The sequence below is a fragment of the Anas platyrhynchos genome, chromosome 3 (genome assembly GCF_047663525.1).
Source record: "Anas platyrhynchos isolate ZD024472 breed Pekin duck chromosome 3, IASCAAS_PekinDuck_T2T, whole genome shotgun sequence".
NCBI lineage: Eukaryota > Metazoa > Chordata > Aves > Anseriformes > Anatidae > Anas > Anas platyrhynchos.
Window position 1 is genome coordinate 55,298,666 of NC_092589.1, and position 24,912 is coordinate 55,323,577.

Below are 24,912 nucleotides of genomic sequence, written 5' to 3' on the forward strand. Positions count from 1 at the left end.
TGAAATTGAAGTCTACATTTATTTTACTTACATTTGGGCACTTAACAGTGGTACCTGTGTTAGGGATGTCAATGTCTGGTGCAGTCCACCATGGACACAGTCAACAGAGAGACAGAAGATTCCTCTGGAGGGAGAAATCCCTCTCACAAACAATTCAACATACTTCTCACTCTGTCACTAGCTAGCACTTCTCACTGTAGCTAGCACTTCTCACAGTAGCTTTGTTTTCTGACCTTCTTATACATCCTCAGGGTTTAGACTTTTTCTTCAGTGCCTGGAAAGAAAGAAATCTCATTGTGACTGGGCTGGGATAACAGGAGGTGTCATAAGAGAAGCTACAATTGCTGCTCTGTTATGATACTCAAGCACAAAGTTACACTTTCCTAGCAAGACCTGTGAGGGAAGAAATAAGCTCACTAGCTCGCAGTGTTATTTATTAAAGCCAGATCCTCAGCTGCTATTAACTCTTCTGCACTACAGCAGAAGGACTGTATGCATTTGCTTACATTTCATTTTGTACTTATGCTCTAACCCCAAATCACTTCTGATGGTACAATGCTGTCTTGGGTGCTTGTGTTTTGAGAGCTTCATCAGAAAGGCCACCTGACTGATCAAGTGGGCTATTGGAAAGCACAAATCACTGGGTTCTCTGAAACCAGCTTTGCCATACTTGTATATAAAAAAAAAGCCTTTATTCATTTAAAGAGGGCAGCCTGACTTCAGCCTTTCTTCTGTGCAAATGATTCATTCCAGGACTAATGAAACTTCAAGGTTTTTGGCAATCCATCCTCCCACAATCTGACATATTGTAACTTACAATCTGAACTCTAATTTTATCTTCTAATTGCTATACCTACTTTACTTGGCCTAAGAAGTGGTGAAGGGGCTGCAAAGACAGTCATGCATGGCAGATAAAATCTTCACAGTGGCAGGATCATGGTTCCTGCCTCTTAGACTTCCTTTCCTTTGTGCTTATTTTCACATGGATTTCATAGGTTCCTACAAGTTGCAGAACTGAGAATTTTAAAGATATTCATATAAATTAAGTCTTGAGAAATTATTTATCACTCTCCCTTCAACTATGAGTTATTCCAATGGGCAAAAAAATCACACCATCTACAGCTGTATTTGATCAGTACCCTTGAACAAGTTAAAGTGGCCCTCTAATCAAAAAAAAGAATAATTTCATCCAAGAGTAATTTGATAAAAGATATATATACTCATGAAAATTTATGTATTGGATGGGTAATAACCATTTTGTATGTTTCCACTGTACATGTCATCTGAGGATTGCAGAACACTTCTCAAATGTTTATTGAATTTCATAATACCCTTCTGAGATACATAAAAGATGTAATGGATACTTCAGCTCCTCACTAAAATGTGCTAGCTTCCAAGAGAAAACCAAGATATTATCTGAGTATATAAACACTTCAAAAGGAAGTGAGGAATGACAGCATGTTGCACAGAAATAAAACAATTCAGGAACATTTTATTCCAGAAGTCTAAGGTTTGCTTTTACATCTGGATCCACTGACTCATTAATGAACACATAAGTTGGGAACTTGTTTTTCTTTTCTATTAGGACAGACGTTCTTTTAGTAAAACAAGTGAATATATAACCTTTCTGAAGTACTGGTGCAGTAACGATTCTGACAAAAAGTCCCATCTATTGTATCTCTCTTTGGCTTCCTGCAGCAGTTGCTATCACTGTGTGATAGCTATATCATCAAGTATGGCTACTGTGTTGCCTTCCAAACCAGAACTGGGCTCTGACGCGGCTGAAGCACAAGATGATGTGGCTTCAGGCACCACTGGGTAGGTTGAAGGGCTTCCCATTGCTGTCCTCATTTCTCTTTGCAGCCCCAGTCCATAAGTAAATCCATATATCAAACAGAATCTGTTCCCCCAGGTAAAGATAGCTGTTAACAAGTCTTTCCTCAATTTCTTGTTGTCTAGTGCAACTCCAGTGATTTCGGTGGAATTATGTTTTACTTTAGTAATATTGCAGCCAAATTAGTGTCATAGTCTTTCTGATTAAATGATATATAGAGCATAAAGCTAGTGACACCAAAAAAAGAAAAGGTTTGCTATTTGAATGTGATGCTAAAACTAGCATACCCAAGTCAGGCAAGAATAAGCTAGCACAGATACTAGTATTCTATCATTTCTATCACTTCAAATCACATAAAAAAGAATTAAAAACAAACAAAAAATACAACTACAATAGTTCTTAGTCATTGCATCATGCAACTTTCCATGTGCTACCATTTACCTCAGGCAGAAATGCACACATTTCTTCACTCTTTTAATTCTCCCAAGCAAAGGCAACATCAAAGTCACACTTCAGAGAGAAATCAAAGAGAGAAAGGATTTTCTAAAGCAATTGAAATACTTTCCATAAACAATTATTTTTACAATGCAAAGGGCAAAATAGCGATGATTTTTTTCCTCCACTTTAAATGTTAATGTACCCTACAGTACATCTTCCTATTGCCAGTGCCTGATAGCATCCAGAATTTTGGTGACAAATTAAAGGTCATCTTTCTATATGCCATCTCCTACTTCAAATAGCTCCTGCAATCACTAATTGATGAGAAATTACAAGTACTTATTATACAGACAAGTGTGAAAGCTTCTCTTGAAGTTGTTTTCTTTCTACTGTTGTGTTTTTCTGGAAATGAATCATGTTCTCTATTTAACAACTGTGGGCTACTTATAAATACACAGAAAATAGAAAAGCAAGAAGACAGAACAAAAAAAAAAAATCAGAAACAAGTATTTATTTCAAATTTTTGTTTTTATGTCTCTTAAAAAATAAAAAATACAGGACAGACTTACAGCCTTTCATCCAGTTATAAGTAGTACTATTATCCATCCTATACAAACGTGAAAACTATGACTCAAAATGTAATTTGCTGACTCTGTTATGCATTTGATAAAGAGGAATAATAATTTACTGAACAGTCTATGCATATTTGCATACATCCACAAAACAACCATCTAGTAGAACACTGAATAGAATAGTACATCTTCATGTTCCTCTGAACTCTTATACCACATGGCACCAAGAAAGATTGCTATATATTCCTAATTTTTTCTCCTGTACTTGCTAAAAAAAAAAAAAAAAAAATTCCTCCTGCAAAGTCTCATATCATAAAGTTCATCATTCATAATGGATTAGTGAGGGAGTTTACCTCTTTCCTCAACCCATGAGCTGGCAAACCACCAATAAAAGAAAGATCATCCCAAGATAGTTTTGCTTTCTGAGGCAACAAATACGAAAGAAAAATTGAGAAGTCTAAGTGGTTTTCTTTCGTACATTATGTAGAGATGCAATCCTTTTAAGATGCAATCTTGAACATTTGACAAAGGTATGACAAGGACAATTGCAAGTAAGCAAGCTCAGAAAGAAGTGTTGTATGTTCTGTCATAAATCTAAACTGAAGCTCAGGAGACTACATCAGCCTTCTGCTTAAGGTACTCTATTTCAATGGTGTTATTATCTGGCAACACCTATCTCTAGAGGATTGGTTGGTCTGTGTTCAAATCCATGTTTTTTTTAGAGCAAAAATTGGAGTCTGCAAAATTAGACTCTGCAAAAATTAAAAGAAATTTGATAACCACAATCAGCAGTCCTGCTTATGACAGAAGTTTCCTTGCCCTACATTTCGGAAAGAGGCCTCCTTCCAGTTTGAAATCATATCCATGACTTCTTCCACAGTTAAGTGCTTGTCTCCATGGCACCTCATAAACCATTGCTGCTTCCCTCATACATTCTTATGAGATCCTCAAGGAGAAGAACATCTGCCCAGGAGCAGGAAGGCCTACATTCACATCTCTCATGAGATCAAACAGATGTAAGCACAATTTTTAGCAGAGTGCCTGAAGAGTTGATGATAGTCTGGGAAAGACAGAGAAAAAATACAAAGTGAAAGTTCTCTCCTTTTGGAAGCTGCTCCACTTTACTTAGCACAACTAACCGTTTATTTAGCCAAAGCAAGAGGACAATGATAATTCCTAATTCAGCAATTAAGAAGCTTTCCTTTCTGGGCTGAATCTATATACCAGTTCCTATTCCAGAAAACACTACAGGGACGAAATATTTAACATCAAGTGACAAATGGAAACTAAATAGAAGTCTGAATATTTCAGAAAAGGTTTGTGATTTTGTGATTTAGTATCTAAAACCTTAGGTCAAACTGCCCTTTCATGACTAAACTGATGACTTTGCCTATATTAACTCAAGTTCAGTTGTGTTGCATCTCAAGGAGATTGTTCCTAGTCCTCACCACTCAATGACCTAAATTGAGGTTCAGCATTCCCCACTATTTGTAGGCATTCCTATGGCTGCATCTGGTATATATGAAAAGACAGAGCCTGAAACTAGACACTTTATGGAATGCAAGCTTTTCCAGTACTTATCTTCCTTTTCTGTTGTTTATATTTTTGCTTAGTCTTTAGCCCTGCTTCTGTCTTCTGGTCTACATCAGTTAAGTGCAAGCTCTAAAGTGTAGTGCTTGTGTACAGAAAATAGGCAGTTTTCCAAATCAATTTCAAAAGAAGTAAGGCACATTGCCTGCAGTAAGAGTACACACAAATGTTTCAGGGAGCATTTTGAGTATTCATTGCCATAGCATACAAATTGGGCAGGAAACAACAATTACTGTCATGAGCTGGCAAACAGAGGACTTTCTTTTATACTAATTGATACTTACTGGGAAGACAAAGGAGAGATTAAGTCACCTTACAATATCAGTTACTGTGGAAAGGCTTAACAAGAATAGCCCATGGAAAGCCTGCAGGTAACTATTCCCAGTCAGCTTTGTTACTGCTCCTTTTTGCAAGAACTGTTGTGGGGGCACTGCTTCCATGATTTATATAAGCCTCTAAAATTTTCTTCCATAAATTAATGTAGATATGGTGGGGAAGTGTGCTTCCTCTTCATGCTGAAGGGTAGAGAGATAAAGGCTGTGAGGAAGTGTACAGGATATTTATATTGGCTCATTTCAGTGGTCTCTCATTTCTGTCTTATGCTTAACATTTCCACGAGTGTTATTTGAAGGGCACTTCAACAATTTTCTCTCTTTATTCCCACTTCATATATTTTATTCAACTTCACTTCAAAAAATAATGAAAACAATAGGAAAAACAAATCTAAAATATAACATTTACTTTTTGTTAAGAAACATCACATTTCTTAGAAAATATTTTTACAGGATTTAAGATCCATAAACTGAGACAAGAAATTCGTCTCTGCTTCTCCTCATAGAAACTTATAGCTTTACTAATATCATTATTACTAGCCCTTTGAAATCTTCCAACAACTTCATGCAGTATATGCAGTTCCCCAGTGAAGCCCTCTGAAGCAGTATTATTACTCTGGATTTTTCTGAATGGCAGAAATTTCTTTTAGCAAGTTTATTTTCATGTTTTACATATATCAGCAAGCATATTTCCATTGATATCAAAATAAAAAGTTGATGAGTGTGAATAAATATATAAATGTAATTTGGTATTACCATTGGCTTTTTATATTAGAAGTTGAATGCAAAGTAACATTCTAGAGTTTAAAAAGCAATAATTATCTGGGGATAATAATAATAATAATAATAATAATAATAATAATAATAATAATAATAACAATAATTAAAAAAAAAAGTAACATTAAATCTGGAAACATATTCTGAACTTTCCCAGCAATGCTAAGAAAAACAGATCATAACTCCTTGTATAAGATTTAAATTTAAAATACTGTCTTTACTAATTATTCCAGTTCAAAAAGACTGTTTTCAAGGTAAGACTTACACATATGTAAAACACTAAAACACCAACTTAACTACTGTGGCATTGACCACTGTATCCTTAATTGACCACATAGTCCACTTGTAGAAGACAGATGAAGAACACAGACTCCATGACTCTTGGTTCCCCGAGCACCAAACAAGCAGATTTAGGCACTTTTGAGTGAGATCCACCAAACTCTGCTTGCCAAGAATGTGACCCCCTAAATCAGCCAACATGAAAACGTGAGGACAGTACTGAGTCTGACCTCCTGTCCTTCTCAATGAATCAGAGATAAGAAAAGGTATCACACTCCACTGATCCTTCTCCTGACCGCTGTTCAGGAAACGTGAGTTTTGTCTTTGAAAATAGAGTTAAAGATAATGATTTTAGACAACAGTTAATCATTCAGGATGATGACAGATTCAGGTTCAAATCGTTCCTTTACTCCAAGGGATTAATTTCAACATAACATTAAAGTATGTGAAAACTTCTGGAAAGCAGTCTGCCATTCTTGTAAAACTTGTTGGATCTATAGGAGATAATTGAAGCCTTGTTGGATGAAAAGAGGAAAGCAAGCACAGAAGTGTATAATCTAATAATCAGATCATAGAGAAAAGCCTTCTCTTCCTCCTAAAAAGAAATATTTTCCAAGTGCTTATCACTTAATACAAAATGTATAAACAGTCTTCACAGCAGGATCCACAGCTCAGAAAAATCTCCCTAGACCAAATACCCTTAACAAAAACAAAAAAACAAACAAACAAACAAAATCAATTTTGTGGGAGGATGAGGTATGTTTGAGGTATGTTTAAGCACAAACAAGTTTCTGAGCAAATTTGAAGGTGGAAATCTACGTATCTATGGGTATCAAATTAATCCAGAATTAAGAAGCAGCTATCAAGTTCATAATGGTTGACACCATTCCCTCAAGTCCTATTGCTGGTCACTAAAGAGAACAGATTGGCACCTGACCCTCCACTCCTCTTCATGAGGAAGCTGTAGGCTGTGATGAGGTCTCCCCTCAGCCTCCTCTTTTCCAGTCTGAACAAGCCCAGTGACCTCAACTGCTCCTCATATATCTTCCCCTCTAGGCCCTTCACCATCTTAGTAACCAAGGAAAGGTTGGATGTGGTGCTTAGGGACATGGTTTAGTGGGTGACATTGGTGGTAGTGGGGTGGTTGGATCAGATTATCTTGGAGGTGTTTTCCAACCTTAATGTTTCTATGATTCTATGTTACACTGATCAGAGGCTAGAGCCTGAGATGGAAAAGGCCATGTGGAACATGTGGAACAAGGTAGATAAGGCTGCAATTTGCAAGTTCCTGCAGTTTTGCCACCTAAATTAACCCATAAAAGTGGCCTAAAAGAAAGCTAGAGAAGGACTCTATCAGGGAGTGTAGAGTGATGGAACAAGGAATAATGGCTTTGAACAAATGGAGGGCAGATTTAGATTAGTTGTGACATGAGGAAGAAATTCTTCACTCAGAACACAAAGCACACATGGGAATTAGGGCTGAAGTTGCACCTTGTTTCTGTTCTTTTCCATAAAGAATAGAATGAAATTACCTAAAAACCAGTGTTAAAAATAAACCCAGGGCACAGGATGGGAGGTGGAGGGCTGTCCCTGTGGCCGAGGGGCAGCCTTTCTCTCTGGCAAGCCAAATGGCCCGGGGCAGCCAGCCCCAGAAAAGGGGTCCTCAGCCCCCCCAGCCCTCCTCCTCCTTCCACGTGAGGGAATCTTCCAGGCCACTCCCAACAAAGCCGCCTTTGGCCACACATTGGCCACTCCATCACAGAGGCTTGCTGCCACTGCCCCGTTTTTGCTGCAGACCCTATAAAACAGGACCCCTGCATCTGGCCCACCATTCACTGAGCTTCTAGGTACTTTGACAGCCAGCTTGTACAACAGGAAGAAGTCCAGAAGCAACAAGGTGAGCGGCAGGCCTCCTCAGTGTGAGAGGACAGCAATGCAGTCCAAGGAAGCACCAAGAAGGACAGCACTTAATGAGAATGAGAAGTGTCATGGGCAGGGGGGTCGCACCTGTGGCACAACAGACACCAGTGCTCGAGAGACCTCTGGCACGCAGCCCACAGACACTCACAGGTGGTACCATTGGCACTGCAACAACATGGGGAACAGGCCACCCCCTCAGCCATACAGTGACAAGGGGCCTGGGTCTTCCTGTTGGCACAGCGGTGGCGTGGGGAGAAGGCAGGAGCTTCAGGAAGACAGCCAGGTGGAGCAGGGGTGCACCCGTAGTCCAGGACACAGCGTGGGACCCAGACATGGTCATAAAGCAGATGGCAGTGCCAAACCCACAAATCGAAATCAACTGGACAGTAGCATGGGACCTAGGGCTGGAACTGGGTGACCCCCTGGTTCAGCACCCTGATGGAAGGCATCCTGTTTGGGCAGTCCCGGGCAAGAAGTGGCTTATCCTTCTGCCCAACACCATGGAGCCCATGGAGTCACCTCCACCAGGAAATGTGGAGGAACAAATGGAAGTGGATACACCTCAGCCAGATCAGACCTGTGACTACCCCTCTCTGCCATCCAAGCACACCAACAGCATCTCAGGAGTGCCTGGCAAGCTCCCTACTTGTTGCGCAGGCTCCATCCCAAGCATTAGCTTGGAGCCACCAGACACCATGGACATCCTGCAGGCTTACCTGCAAGATGTCCCAGCAGTAAAGAACTCTGTTGCCAATTCTCAGGGGTTGTGTGAGTGCTTCTTTCCCATCCCCCAGTCCTTGTGCAACAGGTGGCATCCCTTCTGCACAGAGCGTCGAGGAAGAGCACAAGAGAGGACCCAGCTTCCCTCGGGCTGCTGCGCTGGGGTGACAGAAGGAGTCCCCAGGGGCCACAATGTGCCTTTAACATTTGTGAAAATAGACTAAGGGGTGAAAATAGTAGCATGTAAGCAATTATAGGTGTCTAATTCCTTACATTAGGAGTGAGTTTCTGTACCTGAGTAATTGGTAATGATAGACATGGAGAAGGCTGAAGTACTCAGCAACTTCTTTGCCTCCATCCGCACTGGTAGATGGGCTTCCCAAGTTTTTAATTTCTCTGAACCCATAGATGGAGGCTAGGGGATCAAAGTCCTCATTTCGTCTCAGGAAGTGTAGTTAGTCATTGGAAATGGGTTGCCCAGAAGATTCCAAATGCCATAAGATGTAATGCTAAAGCAAGAGAGAACAGTAAACCTGACACAGACGTTTTTCCTATTCATCCAAATGTCACCAAAGCAAGATGCTCTGTAGAGGAGGAGCAAAACTCAAGCAAAGATGTGGATATCCATCCAGCACATCTACTCCCACAAATACCCCTGCCCTATTTTACAGATGACCCACAGGACTTAAGGTAGAACTGCAGGCAGTTCTAAGGCCCCAGTAAGAGGGATTCAGCTCCAGATTTAGAGTCCTACTTTTAGGTGTCTACATATGCACTATGTGTCTAAACTCCCATCATAATCAATGGAGATCTAATCAGTGGTGTCCAGAGAGGGCTCATTTTACCCCATATACCCATATTTGGTCAGCTGAAAAGCCCTCTGATGATTACAGGTATATTGAGCACAATGGGTCTTAGATACAACTTCTGTGTAGATGTCGCCACATATCTGTTTGCATGTGGAATACAACTGTTTTCATTGTCTATAAAGATGAGAAGCAGAATTATCAAAATGGCATAAGCCAATGCTAAATGTTTTTACAAATCCTAAAGCTATATGAAAAAAGTGTTGAAATGAAAAATTCTAAATTATTCTAATTATTTGTCATCATCTGAACTCTGAAACCTAAAATGAAGTCCCAGAATTATGTAGTATCTATTTTTAAAATCCCTATATGTTGAACAATTGAAGTTTTGATTACCTCAGGGAAGAAAAGAAAGTTTTGGATAAAACACAGCAACTGAAACTAATGAGATGAAGTTATGTTCACCTCAAATAGTGTAACTTTGGGTACATAACTTAAAGAATAAGAAAGACACGGAGAGGTTATCTGGGCTATGTTAGATAAAATAAATATGACCATAGTAGTTCCTTGTGGCCACCAAAATATTATTATTAATTAACAGACATGCCTGAACTTTGTTAAACTGCATTTTCCATACTACACATTCCTTGTATTGCATGACGAGTAGAGCTGACTAGTCTGAAACAGTAAGGAGATGAAAGAGCTCATCTTCCTTTAGCCCAGGACCTTATGCCATTATTTACAGAAGGTAGAATTCCACACACATTTTGTACAGTGGAAAGTTATGTAACTAAGGAACCAAGACATAAGACCAAGACATTTAGTCTATTCTAGACATAAACAGGTTTGCTCAGCCCAAACCCCAGTCAAAACTGATGCCAGGTCACACAGCCTGATAGTATGGTGCAGTAATTTAAAATAGCCTTCACAATACTGCCACCAAAATACTACGACTACATATGATATACTATTAAGAATGTCTTTGAGGGGAGTAAGGAGGATCTGTCTTTAATGGAGTTCACAACCAGTTGAAGGCTACCATACTGAGATATTGCCCACCTTCCCCAGTCTTGCATAATTTCTGCTTCTTAGTCTGGTTGGGATATGTGGATGCAGCATAGGCTAACGTTGTGTGAGGAGAGGGAATAGTTCCATCAGCAAGGCTGAAGAAGAGCACAGTCTGCTTCCAGACCCTTTCATGCCCTGATCCTAGAAGAAATAAGTCCCACCACCATGTTACTAGTGGCTACTAGTACATGCTACTACATGTACCAGTAGAGCAGCCGTCTTTACAGAGTGCTGAGCCACCACACCCAATCTCTTAGTTCTATTTATTAACTGACCTGTAAGCAAGGAACATGGTTTCCATTCATTTTAGGACTCACAGAGAGACTGTGAAAGTCAACCTGCTACATGAAAATCTTGTTTTGCTGTAGAGTTATCTGTAATTGCATGAGAGTGACCTCTCTGACCAGTACAGGGCAGTCTTTGATATACTGTTTTCACCCTAAAATTCTCTGCAAGTATTGACCCCATCCATTTCTAGTTACAGCCTTGGGAACTTAACTGTCCCTAGTGCTCTGGCAGAAAAGAGACATGCAAAAATCTGATGTGAGTCAGAGGTTGTAATTCTGCCCCCATCCTGATGTTGAGACATCCATTTAAGATATACATATCTTAAAGCTATGTGTTTCCCATTTCTACATGTCCTGCAATACTATCCACAGGATTACTGGTCTGCAATTTTACAAATATCTTTTCAGCAGAATTTTTCCTATGCAGCCCTTCACTATCTGAAATTATTTGAAGAAAGGGTCTCATGTATTATTATACTTAATTTGTCCTTCACCATCTGAAAGCATTATTGTAAAGATTTATTGCATAATGCCCATGTCCTTGAGCAATAACGTTCATAATAACTTTGCAGAGAGGTGCATTTAGCTATCATTCCCTTACCTTTGAAACTTTGCTTAATGAGGCCTATCTTAAATGGGCTCAACTCCCAAGGCTTGTTGCCAATCCTCTCTGAGATCTCAGTTTTCATCTGCACCTGCCAAAAGTTTGATTTAATCAGACATAATAATTCTTCTATCTTAATAATAAAGCCTTGTCTATAACACTAGATTTACCTGGGCATCTATTTTTAAAACTTTTTTTAAGACACTCATTTTTAATGCATCAAAGGCCCTTCTGATAATCTAGAATGATACAAAACTGGCTATTACACAGGGTACACCAAAAAGTCCCTAGCAGCCTTGATTTTTGTCACCCATCTTACCCAGCCAGGCACAGGTGTATCGATAGGGCTAAGCACTAATTGTGTCTGGGCTTACATTAAACTCTTCTGATGGCTTTGGTGGAACAAAGGGGAAGCAGTGAGAGAGGGTCTTGCCCTATGCACATATCCAGAGATAGAAGTCTGAGAATGGTGCAGTTTTAAAGCCTTGTTCCTCCTGCTCTATGACTAAACAGGCTATACTTCATAAAGGGATAAAAAGGCAGTGACTTTCACCATCTGATATCTCTGAGTTCTTGCTTTCATTTCCCCTTGTCCACAATTTTTTCCTATTCTAAAGCTCTTTTTCTTTTTCTGAATATGATGCTAAATGGCTCTCTCCCATCAATAAAGGATGCCAAAAATACTCTCTCTGGCCATGAAGCAATACATGCTATCTACAAAAAGCTCCCCTAAACAGCTCGCCTGATTTTCTTCCTCCATTCCACTGTATCTCTGACAAGACTTACCAGTACATAACTCGAAAAAAAAAAAATAAAAATGAACACCTATTACCCAGATCCATGTCCCTCCCAAAGTCCAGTGACAACCTTTTCACTTTCCCTCTTCTTCCTCCCCACTGTTAATGGTGAGAGAGACTTTTGAAGAGTTTGTGTGCCCTTCCTCTCCTCCCTGCCCTAATCAGCAGTGGTTGCCTGGTTGCTTCTGACATGGAAGCACAGGAACTCAGACTAAAACGTCTGTATTTTTGCATCTTTCTGGCAAGGTGCAACCCTCCTCTTCTCTGTTTCTGCCATTACCACTCTTGAAGTAGCAGGAGGTGCTCTGTGGTAAGCAGATGCACTAAGCATGAGATGCAGCAGCAGGAGCAATTCCCACCCTGTCTGTCTCCTTCCTGCTCACTAGGAGGTGTTTTGATTTTTTTTTTCTTTTGCCTTACGAAGGAACCCCTCTGATTTCATTGATGAGAGACAATAAAAGAGCTGGGTCCCAGTAATTAATGAGCAGCCACCCAGCAGGCACTCTTGGAGATGCATCTCTGTGCTCATCTGGAACAAACTGATCACAGAAATGTGCTGGGGGAAATAAGCAGCGGGCCACTCAAGCAGCCCATACAACGCACGGACAGCTTTCCGTTTCAGAGCATGGTGTTGATGCCTTCCTTTTCCATTAAATCACATCCGATAACAATCGCACCGGTGTCTGGAAGAGGGGATCCTCAGAGCTTTGGAGCAGAAACTCCTCTAAAAACCCTGAGGATACGTGAGATCCGAGTCATTTCCAAAGCACAGCTCGGCTCACACTCACCTCCCGGTGCGGTGCCATACAGTTCACCACGTTTTATTCCTAGTCTCATCTTCCTCGAGCTATATAATCACAGGGGGCACCGTTTTGTCACGATCCCTGACTCACTACGTTCATCAGTGCCATACCCATCCCCTCCCTGCCCCGCTCCTTAGCCCCCTCACTCCGTGTCGCCAGGTTTTCTCCCCCCGGCGTTCGCTGCCGATGCCCTGTGGAAGGGAGCGCTTTAAACCCTTTCCTATCAAGCGCCACCACGGCTCAGCAGGGACTGGGAGACCTCTTGGTGTGCCCCCGCTGCCCGTGCCCTCCAGCGGGCGGTCCCCGCTCCGCTCCCACCGGGAGTCGGCCGCCGCGGGGGGCTGCCCGCTCCCCCCCGGGGCCTTTTTGGGGTGCCGAGGAGGGGGGCAAGCCCCACCTCCCCCCCTCCCCTTGCCGTCCCCGCCGCCGCAGGCCCCTCCTCCCCGTCCCGCCCGCCGCACACATGTGCCTGCACCCAGCGGCGGGGCGCGCCGTCGGGGCGGGCGGGAGCCGCCGCCGCCACCGCCTCCCCGGCACCGCCCGCTCCGCACCGCCACCGGCATCGCCACCGCCACCGCCACCGGTCCGGGCACCGCCACCGCCTCGCACCATGGCCGTCGCCTACCTGCTGGGCAACGGCTCGGCGCCGCTCCTGGTCGGCGCCCTGGAGGACCCGTTCGTCTCCAACGCCTCGGCCGCCGCCTGCCGCCCCTCCGTGCCGCCCTGCGCGGCCGCCCCGCCGGGCTCCTGGGGGAACGGCTCGGTGGCGGCGGGCTGGAACCGCTCCGAGCCCTGCGGCGGGGCCAACGGCAGCGCAGGAGGCGGCGGGCCCTGCGCGCCCACGGGCGGGGGGCCCTCGGTGGTCACGGCCATCGCCATCATGGCCCTGTACTCCGTGGTGTGCGTCGTGGGGCTCTTCGGCAACTTCTTGGTCATGTATGTCATCGTCAGGTGGGTGCCGCCCCGCCCGGCCCGCCGCCGCCGTCGAGGAGGGGGACGGGGGTCGCGCTGGGGCGGCGGAGGGGAGGGGAGTGGAAAGGGGCTTTGGGGAAGGGGCCAGGGAGGGAGAAAAACCGGGAGGAGGAAACTTGCGACGGGGCGGCGGGGCTGGGCGCCGCGCTGCGAGGAGATGCGCTGCGACCCCGCCGTGCTGCGGCCCCGCTGCTCTCTGCCCGGCCAGGGCTGAAGTTTGCACCTCTCCGCTGGGCAGGGAGGGTTTTAGAGCTTGTGGTCGCTGTGTGTGAGGATGCGCTCACAGACAGGCGGTGCACATCCCCGCAGCCGACCCCAGACCAAAGGCAGGAGCAAATTACAAATGGCATCGCGGCTGAGCGCCTGTCTCCGCCAGGACGTATAGATGCGCTCCCCCAAGTGTTGCTGTGCATGTTTATATCCGTCTGTATCTGTATGTGCGTATATACCTCCGTGCGTGTGCACGTGTGTAAAAACGCGGGGGTCGAGACCTCTGCCAGCAGCCCAGCCGCGCTGTCGCATGTCGCGACTTTCTCCCCCGCAAGCTGCCGCCGCGCTCTACAAGGTCACTCGCAAGCGCGTCTTCCACGCGTGACAAATCTCATTGCCGTAAATCTTTAAAAAAAAAAGAAAAAGCGGGGGGGGGGGGGGCTCCTTTGGTTGCGTGGGGTCGGGGTAGGCGGCTTCCGTGGAGGAACAGTGCCACCTCCCGGAGCGGCGGGGCGGGACGGGACGGGACGGGACCGGTGTTTGCCCGTGGGAACCACCCACGGGAGCTGCTGGAGGGTGCCCCCGGGGTGCGCTCCCTTCTCGCCCCGGGACTCCTGTCTCTCCGGCTCCGCGAAGCAGCCCGGTTCCCTTTGAGCGGTGCCGAGGGGTCGGGGTAGCAGGCGGGCAGCGGGCAGCAGGAGCCCCGCAGGCACCGGTAGGCTCCGTACCGGTTTTGCTAGAGGCAGTGCTGGCCATAAAAAGCCGGAGCTGAGGAGGGTGCAACGGCGTGGTGGAGGATGCTTCCTTCTGCATGTGGCAGCGTGTCATGGGGATGTCACTGCAAAGCCTGTGCAGCTCGTAAACCTAATGGGATCACACGTTGTGTGCATCAGTGGCTCAAACTACAACTATACTTTAGAGATTATTTTCTAAATAGGCAGAGCTGGGAAGCTCTTCTACTGGTGTGTGGTTTTGGTCAGCCAGAGATTCAAGCTCTCTCTGGAGACTGTACGAAGGTATGGCTGCAGAAGTGCTCATGGCTGCAATTGTACGAGCAAGTGTTGAATGCATTCCTCTGGGAGAAAAAGCAGACACACAGTGTAACAGAGACAGGATGGTTGTCAGCAGAGCATATGCTGCAGGTCGTCCCTGGAGTTATGTATTTATAGTGGGCATAACCTGTTCTAGGTTCATATTTCTTGCATTAATTAATTCAATTACACTTACACCACAAAGCTAAAATGAACAAGGCATCTACATTTAGCTTTCTATCTTAGGAGAGCATCCTTTCCAGAGATTATAGCTTAAAAACAAAAGCTGGAAGTAATAGGAGAAGACAAAAAAAAAAAAAAAAAAAAAAAAAAAGTATATTCATTTTACAGAGGAAAACACAAATCAATTAAGTGGCTTCCCCAAAACCACCCAGGAATTCTGTGGCAAAGACAGGACTGAATCCAGGTCTCCTGTGCTTTCACAACAAGAACGGCTTTCCATATGACAGAGTTCCTTCCAAGTTAATACCATACACTTATTTACCAATCTGGGATGAAAAAGAGCTTGCATGTTATGGTTGAATAGGATCTGTGGTTTAAGCATCACAAAATGCCTTTCCTTTCTATGCTTCTATATAGGTTTAGTCTACCTGAGCTGCAGTAGGGAACTTTTTGATTTATTTCTTGTTGAAAGCTATACCACCATGACAGCATTTGCAGTCATACTAAATGTGCATATGAAATTATGAGATTATGTGCTCACATTTGTGTATCCTTAGATCCAGCCAAGGATACGTGGCACACCTTTCACTGAATTGCAATTGATATAACATAAAGCTCCCCTTCTTTTTCTACCTTTCACACCATGCCAGCTCAAGAAAAAGGAGGTTTTGAAGTTTGTATTAATTTTGAGAAGAATTAATACTACTAGAAAGAAGATTTTAAAGTGATATTGGTACCTAGTTTGCCTTGAAAATCCTGAGGTAAATGATTAGATTTTTGAAACTCTGTCCTTATTCACCTCTCAGATTCCAGCCCCAGTGAAAGCAACAATGGCTTCCTATTCAGAGTGCTGCGTGTTAATATGACGTTTAGCTTTTTTAGAAATATGTTTTGTAATAACTATAATGTTCTTATAAACAGATGACCTTAAAATTCCATCCAGCCACTCCAACTCTTCCACGTGAAGCAGATCCATGGGCTTGGAGCTGGAGCCATGCAAGTGCTTGCCTGATGTGGAATTGATGTCATTATCAATCCACAGTGACACTGGCTTTGTATACCTCTTTCTTTATAAAGAATGCAACATCAACCACCCCCCTTATTCTTCCAAATGCTTTCTGTTCAGCTGAATATTTTCCTCCTTGAATTAATATTTACAGCATGTTAGATCTGCAGTGTGTGAAGCTGAACCCCATGTTACTAACACTGAGCTGTTCCCTTTGTGAAGTATAAAATATGTCTTCTGAGTGACAGCGATAATAGTCAGGTTTTACTGCCAGCTATGAATTTCCAGTAATCTGAAAAATCTGTAGATAATTTTTATTATCTGTTTTCCTTATGTGTTTTGTGTAAGTGTGAATTGCTGATATGAACACAGTGTAGTTACGGGCATGCCAACAACAAACGCTACTTCTAGCTGCTGCAAAGTGCAACAAGACAGTGCACAATTAGTACCACATGGTATTGAATTAATTTGCACAGTAATCTATAGGCTTTTCCTGCTTTCTAGTCAAGTCAGTGGGATATTAGTCACACATCAGAGTGGGAAGAATGTGCCCTGTGATTAAGGCCGCATGCACAATGCTGGAAAGCTGTGAAAGATTGTTGCAGAACATCTTTGGCATCACTGGTCTAGAAGAATGGAGTAGCTCTCTGAGGCCCCAGCACTCCACCATGTGAAGTGCCCCGAGAGGACTGTGATTCCATCAGTAGCTGCTGGCGCCACTCAAGTCAAGAGTGATGCCTTGATTGCTTTGCTATTAATTTTGTCACATATCATAAACAAAGGGGCCTGAGGTACTCTGTGGTCCTTCGCAGGAGGAGAGAAATGCCTTATTTCATTACAGTAAATGATTACTCCAGTTAAAAAAAAAAAAAAAAAAAAAAAAAAAAAGCCCACGATATTTAAATAGGGAAAGAAACCCTCTTTGAAGCAAAAGAGGCTTTTTACATTTCTCAAACCAACATCTTAAAAATGTTTTGAAAAGAAAAACAAACAAAACAAACAAAAAAGCTGTGACTGAAACGTCATCTAATTTGGAAAGACTCCACTGTACTGAAAGCTCTGTTTACTACAACCTGGCTCACTCAAGCTTCAGGAAAAGTATTTTATTAAGAAGGGAATTTGAGGTGAAATTTCAATTATAGGAAGAATTGATGTCTCCAGAGGAATAAGTATTATCACACATGTGTAAAGAAGGGGAGAATTGTGGAGTTTACAAAGAGGTTATAGCATTTGAAGTGGAGAGCCAGATTAGAGAAATAAGCTGAAAGTGATCTCAAGCTTGAAAGAGGCTGAAATGAAGACAATTTCTCTAAAAAACAGAGCTCTTCTTTGCAAGGCAACATGGAGTCACAGAAGCAGTGTGAAAGAAGGCCCACAGAATGTCTTGTAGCAACATACATCAGGGAATTTAGAAACCAAGAAATCCATAAAATTAATTCTTTTATTTCCTTCCCACAGTCACATGAACATCTCTGCATTTGGGTAGCACTGTGTATGCTGATGCTGTCAGCTGTCTGAAAACAAATATTTCCACCTCCGTGTTGTTACCAGCAGCCTTAACCAGTAATGTCTATTATGAATTCATGGTGCTCACTGGTAAAAGTCAGAGAAGATCTGTGGACATAACTGAAGGAGCCTGACTGGTCAGGAACAGCACAGAAGGCGAGTTAAATGAGAGGTACAGTGAGAGGGTGAGCCTTAGCATCTGGCATTACAGAAAGGCAGGTGTCTCTGCACACTGTTTGCAGTAGAAGTTTACTAACCTTTGCTAATGGGTAAATGTTTGACTAGTGAGATGCTCCCCTCCCTCCCCCAGGATCAAGGGAAGCAGATAGGTAAAACACCACTGATACCTTTTTATTCTCTTTTTGTTTAAATTATATTGATAGGACCATGGTCAGAGACCCCTGAATGGCCCTGGTCTGCCTCAGGAGCAGGAGGCAGGTACAGGATACTATCCAGCAGCCTCTCCAGAGCTGGTGGCACCATGGGCACCTGGCACCTGGCCCCAGCCAGCTCCCACCCGTGGGACATGGGGCTGACCCCACAGGGGAGGTCCCTACACTTAGCCAGCAGCTGCCCCCTGGCAATCCTGGGCAGAAGTGGACATAAAACTTCACCTCTCTTTCAATTCCTCTTGGAAAAACTGTTCTGATCCTGCTGTATTTTCTGGAGTATCATCTTGATGATGGCCTGCAGGAAAAATAATGTTAAACACTTCCAAAATGTTTTTACTTTCCTCGTAAAAAACAGTGTAATATTACTGACTTTTTGTGGCAACTAGATGAAAAGATGACATACAAATATCTCAGACAAAACATTATGAATGTTTCAGTATCATTCTTAACTTAATGACCTCTTTTCCAGCCATAGCCAGTAGCTGGTGTTTAGACAAAGAGTAGAAGAAATAGCAGCATCTCTGTGTGATACTCCTTCTAGCAGTCTGTTACACTGCGGACAGACTTTCTGAGCTGCAGTTTGCATCAGCATGTTTTTCAACATCTTTCTGTGAACATTTTGCTTTTTTTTTTCATTTTCTGTGAACATTTCCATGCAGCAATCCTAAATAAAACAGAATCTAAAATAAGGTTGGAAATAAATTTTCACAAATATTACCACTTTTCAACAAAGCTGTTTTTATTACCACTTTTCAACAATCATTTTCTGAAGTAAAATCATTTTCTAGAGATCCTCATTAATGGATACTTTCAAAAAGAACCTATTTATTTTCATTACAATTCCAAGTGAAAATAAGCTTTCAGTCTTTGATAATTATCTTCAAAACACAAATCCATTCATTATAACTATATCTTGGAAAAACCTGAAAGCAGATATTTAGTGAATTGCTATTAGGCTTATCTCAAAGTTCTTCTCATAATCATCTTTGCCTGTACCATGGAATTTGTCTTTATTGGTGTATTAGTGGGGATGCTATCATTATCTTTCAAAGACCCTGTTCCCCTTTGGAAGTTGGATTTTAAGGGTATTCACTAGCAAGGAGTTCCACAGCTTAGCCTAACTGTTAAAAAGCATTCTCATTCATCTGTTCAATGATAAACACTTTTAAATTTTATTCATATTTCCCTTTGAATTTGCATGATGAAAAAAAAGTAAAGATGACAGACTATAGCTACTCAAGTAACTGTGAAGAACATGAAATAGCACATTTTTTCCACCTTCTCACTGAGAAGTGTTCAATTATCAGCTATAAGATCTTGTACCTCAGATCAGGAATAAAACCTCAAAACAAAGCTGCTTGTGTAGGATGGGGCGTCTCCTCCTCACTGCATGGTACAGAGCAATCCCAGTGTAACAGGAGTCTTTTTTGAAGCGGAGCAAGGAGCAGCGGTTAAGGTGCCTTGTGCTGTTCTCCCCTTGCTCAGTGCTGACCTCCAGCCCTAGGATCTGCTGCCTCTGTAGAAAAATTATCCAGGAAACCAGTTTCACAAATCCTCCTAAAATGATGGAATCAGTTCCTCCATTAGAGCTCTGGTATCAGATGCTCTCTCATCCTTGTCACATGGGACCAAATCCATATTTCCTTGTACTTTTCATTTGGTCTTCTCAAAACGCACAGTCTTGCTCCATCTGTCTGTCATGCCTTTCTCCATCATCTCCAGCTTTCCCCATTATTCTCGCTTTACAGGCACATCTTCCTGCAGCTTTACCATCTCTCCAGTCTCTCCAGTCTCTTTATCTCACCTCTGTTCCTCCTTTCAAGATCACACTTAACACATTCACAAGAAAATCCTTGTCTCTTGCACAGAAAAGACTCTGTATATTCACTATGATAGCCTTTTACCAGGGAGGATAACAACTGCTGTTCCTCGTCAGTCTTTTGTGGATCTTATACCTTCTAGCAGCAAAACTACCTTCAAAAGCTTCCCTGCCAGCTTGTGAACTAGGTGGGGGATGTCTCATGTACAGTCCTCACATGAGGAGATAAGAACAGAAACCAGGAGGAGGGAACCAGCACCTGGAAGATCTCTTCTCTTCTGAAAATAGGGAAAATAGCTGTTAACTTGTCCCTCCTATAAAAAATTCACCTCAGTTATCATTGATATAGTCAGTGGTTTCACTCCCAATCACACTTCCCTGAATGCACAGGGGAGAAAGTTAAGTTAAAGATGCTGACAGTTCTCCTTTGCACTTCTTCCTGGCAAAGGAAAAAACTTCAGCAATAAGCACCCGCTGCCTGATAATGACAATATATTGGAGTTATTGTTTTTAGCACCATTGATTTATTTCTCAGAGATGTGTTACACAATAACTGTGAAAGCAACAGCCATTACTGACAACTCATACGTGCTTCCAAGCACACAGAAACTGAGCTAAAGGTGGCTTAACAGAGTAAGTCCTGGAATAATTTGGGGATAACGTTTCCCTTTTTTTTACTAGGCTGAGGGGAAGAGTTCAGTGTACTAGCAGTTGACCGTATGGGAATTGGAGCATACATGTTACTGTCATTTCTTTTTATTATTAAATAGCTGTAGGTGGTGTCTGGGAAAAGAAAAATAAATTAGGGTAATAGGAGTTATAAGACATTGCAACATCTTGAATGTTTGCCTGGCAAATTGATGTGGATATATATAGCTAAGGACCTGTCCTTAGCTGGCTCCAAGGATATTTTGCATATACATGTAATTAAAAAGGCATGAAAATAATGAGAGAAATATGATAATAAAATAGTTACCTGTTGGTCACTGTGGAGTTTGTGTTTTCTGTCTGGATTAATCTTCCTGCTAGTTAATCCTTTCATTCAGACCGGAAGGGAAAGGACCAGCCTTCCCCTGCAAAGTAGCTGTTTTTCCCAAAGATAGAAGCTTATTTTGTTGTTCTTGTTGTTGATTTATTATTGGGGGGGGGGGGGGAGTTTTTTCCCCTGGGAAAAGACTAAGCTTACTAATTCAAACCAAAGAGAAGAAAGAACACCATATGATCCCTCTCAGTAACAAAAAAAAAAAAAAAAAAAAAAAAAAAAAAAAAAAAAAAAAAGCAGGAACAGCAGCAAGAGAATTTTAGCCCAAAGCTCAACACATTATTGTAATTAATTGAAAACAGGATGAGTCAGATGCCCTCAGGACTCTCTGTTATTGGCACAACAACATTCCTGAAAAGACCAGCAATGGTGTCTGAAGAAAGTCGTGTCTGCCTCAGAGGCTTTCATTTAGCTCTCCCTGCCCCAAAGCTGAGGCCTGATTGAAGTTGCTAATTGGTTCTGAGTACAGGAGAAGAGGACCTGAGCAGATGCTCCTCCATGAAAAGTGGTGTGCTCTGTTTCCTTTTCCTAACTGGGCTGTGTGAGCAAAAGCCACCAAGTGGTGGGTCTGCACATGCCTTAATACAGCTAGATATGGGGAAAGATCAAGCTGGGAAGTCAAATATAGGAAGATAGCTTGGGAAGTAAACTTTGGTGAAATTCTGGATTCAGTTCACTTGTGCTATGGAGAAGAATAAAGTGAAAAATGGACTTAGCAGTGGGAAAACAAAAGATGAGGGAGAAAAGAGGTAGCAGCTGAAGCAGTTGTGTTTCCTACATTCAGATCCACGTTGAGAACATACCTTGAAGCTCCTTTAGCAAACGTGCATCCACTTGCTGGTATGCGAGGAAGTTAGAGGACAGCTTTTCTGGCATCCTGTGGTTGTAGGACTTGCTGCATTCCCCACCAAGTACATCAAATAACTATGTCTTTCACTCTTAGGCCTATCACACTCGCTTAGTATGTCATGCCTTGGCACCTGAAGCGATGCCTGGTATTTGTTTGAATTTTTAATAATTCTAATTAAACCACCAATACACACTTCACAACCCCAAAGCTTAGTTAGGTTTTGCTGTCTTGTAATCATGTAAAATCTGAGAGAGAAGCCAGATTAATTTTATCTTCAGGCAACTTCATGGTGCTCTATATTCACCAACAGAGTTCAGCATTTGCACTCTGATCTCCTTCACAGAAGTGACTGGCAAGGTTTGAATGGCAGCAAACGGTTGTCTGTCTTAATTGCAGTACATTTTGTTCCCTTCCCCAGTTCAGTTTTTGCCCCCAAACTCAGGGTCAGTGCAGGAAGTAAGCAAATGTGCAGAATTTCACTTTGATTAAGCATGAACATTTTCTGCTATAGTGTTGTACCTGCTGGAGTTGGTTTTGTTTTCTGTGTTTGTTTTTTTTTGTTGTTCTTGTTGTTTTGTTTTGTTTGTTTTTTGTTTGTTTTTTTTTGCATCCTTTCCCTGAGGGATTGTTATTTTTGAATTACATCCACGTATGTAATCTCCTATGGGGAACAAACATAAATCAAAAGGACAAGTTGATTGTTAACCACAGTATGTCACCTCCAATCCAGATGGCCTGACTACATAATAACATGTAAGATTTGTACATAAATTTATGTTGCTTGTACGTAGAGCTTGAGTTTAATGGCTTTACAGCATAAGTATTCTGGAGTATTTATGAATATAAGAATCAAATACCAAGTCTTTAAGCTGATGAAACCATGCGGTCCCAGACAGGTAGATTAGACTCTTACAGAACATATGTTACTTTTAAAGCTTTCAAAGCTTTAATCAGTAGCAGCCTCCTACAAAACCACAGTTGTAACTGAGATACTGAGCAGGTCTTTAACATTGTAGAAAGAGACCCACTGCAATGCAAAGAAAGGAAAAGGACAATTAGAAAGGATAGCCATCAGTTAATTCTATTACTTGAGACCAAAGGTACTTTTCAGGATATGGCCTAGCAGTGAGACATCATTTCAGCATCAAACATGCTTACTGGATTGTTAAAGAGAAGAAAGGGTTGTCCAGCCCAGACTAAACCTTTGTCAAACCATCAACGTCTCAATAAAAATTGAATATACCTCATGTTTTAGGAAAGCACACACACACACACAAAAAATCCTTTTTTGGGGGGGTTGCATGTACAAGATGTACCAGAACAGCCATGAAAATAAATGTTCATTTAAATTGGTTCAACTAGGCATGCTTCACATGTTTTAATCTTCCCACCCAAGGAGACCTCAACTAATCTAATGCATGCACATAATGATTCTTCATTTGTTTAACAAGTCATTTATGCAGGAAGAACATGAATTTGAACGCTAACCTAATCTCCAGCATCAACAAGAGTTATGTGAGGTTGTCTGAATGCAAGACGTAATTGCTGTCTGTTGTTTCTTTGAGCAGCCAAGCAAGTTTCACAAATGGCTGCTTTCTGCAATGAATCTTTTCTAATTAAGCTAGTTTTTCATATATTTTGCATTTTACTTAAACACAGATCAATTGAAGCAGCCTTCGTCTCCAAATTAGCATTCTATGGACAAAAGCTTTGTCCGTAGACTTTGTGCTGCTGAAAGTAGTTGTTACCAATCTTCCATCAGCCATTCTATCTCCTAAGATATGCAAAGAAGCCAGAGACATGGTCTGTGTTTAGCCTTTGCACCAGACAGTGGTACAAAGATGGTGTAAGACTGATGTGTTACAAAAGGGCTGAAGGGTCTGGAGGAGTCTGTATTTCAACAACACACATGAATGGAAATGGTTTGTCCATTGGACAAGACTCAGGTGCCACTCTATCAGCTGTGTCTATTAGGCTTAGAAAAAGCATGCTATGAACTAAATTCTCTTCCTTTCTTTTATTTTCTTTCTTTCTTTCTTTCTTTCTTTCTTTCTTTCTTTCTTTCTTTCTTTCTTTCTTTCTTTCTTTCTTTCTTTCTTTCTTTCTTTCTTTCTTTCTTTTTTCTTTCTTTCTTTCTTTCTTTCTTTCTTTCTTTCTTTCTTTCTTTCTTTCTTTCTTTCTTTCTTTCTTTCTTTCTTTTTCTTTTCCTTCCTTCCTTCCTTCCTTCCTTCCTTCCTTCCTTCCTTCCTTCCTTCCTTCCTTCCTTCCTTCCTTCCTTCCTTCCTTCCTTCCTTCCTTCCTTCCTTCCTTCCTTCCTTCCTCCCTTTGAGAATGTACATTATTCATGTTAATTTGCTCTTTATTTGAGCCATTGAGACTTAAAACATTTCTTCAAAATATTTAGAGGTGATCATCTGGAGACTTCCCTGTTGAAGTGGACCACAAACAGAGCTGTGGCACACATCTTACAGAAAGAGAGAGATGCGCAGGCATGAACACATCTCTTTCTTCTTGCATGTAAGGATGTGGATGGCAAGGTGTGCATTTCCCCTGCTCAAGGTGCTATTACACTTTGTACAATGGAAGCAGAGTCTATCTAGGTTAGTTTGATGAACCTTTTGTTTGGTTTGCAAACTACAGTTGACCCATGGCCTGGCAGTTGAAGGTTTTTATTTATCCTGGAGTGCTAGGAACTTAGTGGCTATTTCAGAAGGATTCAAAGGATTTTCCTTAGTGTATTTGCTTATTCCAACCAAATCCCAGTTGAGTGGATCTCTGCAGCTCAAATCTTCAAGTGTATTTTAAATCTTTGCTGGTTAGAACAGATAAAAGCAAGACTGAGTGCTGCCTACAGAGTTAGACAGACTTAAAGTTGTGAATCTGATCTATCATCTCCTAATATCAACAAAAAACACTGTATAAAAATTGATGTTTTACGGTACAAAACCTGCCATGAGGAGATAGAAGAAGCATATTGTTGGGTGTCAGTATTATAATGAGCACAGTTAAATTGAATATTTATCCATGGCACTGTTGAGCTAAATGTTCACCAAAATGTTGAGTCATCATGTTAC

The 24,912-nt window shown here is 42.1% G+C and overlaps 1 protein-coding gene and 1 long non-coding RNA gene across 3 annotated transcripts in view; one reads left to right on the forward strand and one right to left on the reverse strand.

Annotated features, from left to right (window-relative positions):
- On the reverse strand, positions 1-13,591 carry LOC140002177 (uncharacterized). The gene is made up of 3 exons (XR_011808316.1): positions 13,453-13,591; positions 11,225-11,318; positions 1-274 (listed from the first exon to the last, which is right to left on the reverse strand). It is a non-coding gene; the product is annotated as an uncharacterized lncRNA (long non-coding RNA).
- Positions 13,283-24,912, forward strand: part of OPRM1 (opioid receptor mu 1) — a 21,487-nt gene continuing 9,857 nt past the window's right edge. Inside the window, exon 1 of one of the 2 annotated variants that reach the window (XM_027454380.3) lies at positions 13,283-13,778. In XM_027454380.3, the coding sequence (XP_027310181.2) occupies positions 13,291-13,778 (488 nt within the window). In that variant the 5' untranslated portion in view covers positions 13,283-13,290. Of the gene's footprint in view, positions 13,779-17,746; positions 17,908-24,912 lie in introns of those variants that run through there. The other variant, XM_072035924.1, reaches the window with a different exon arrangement.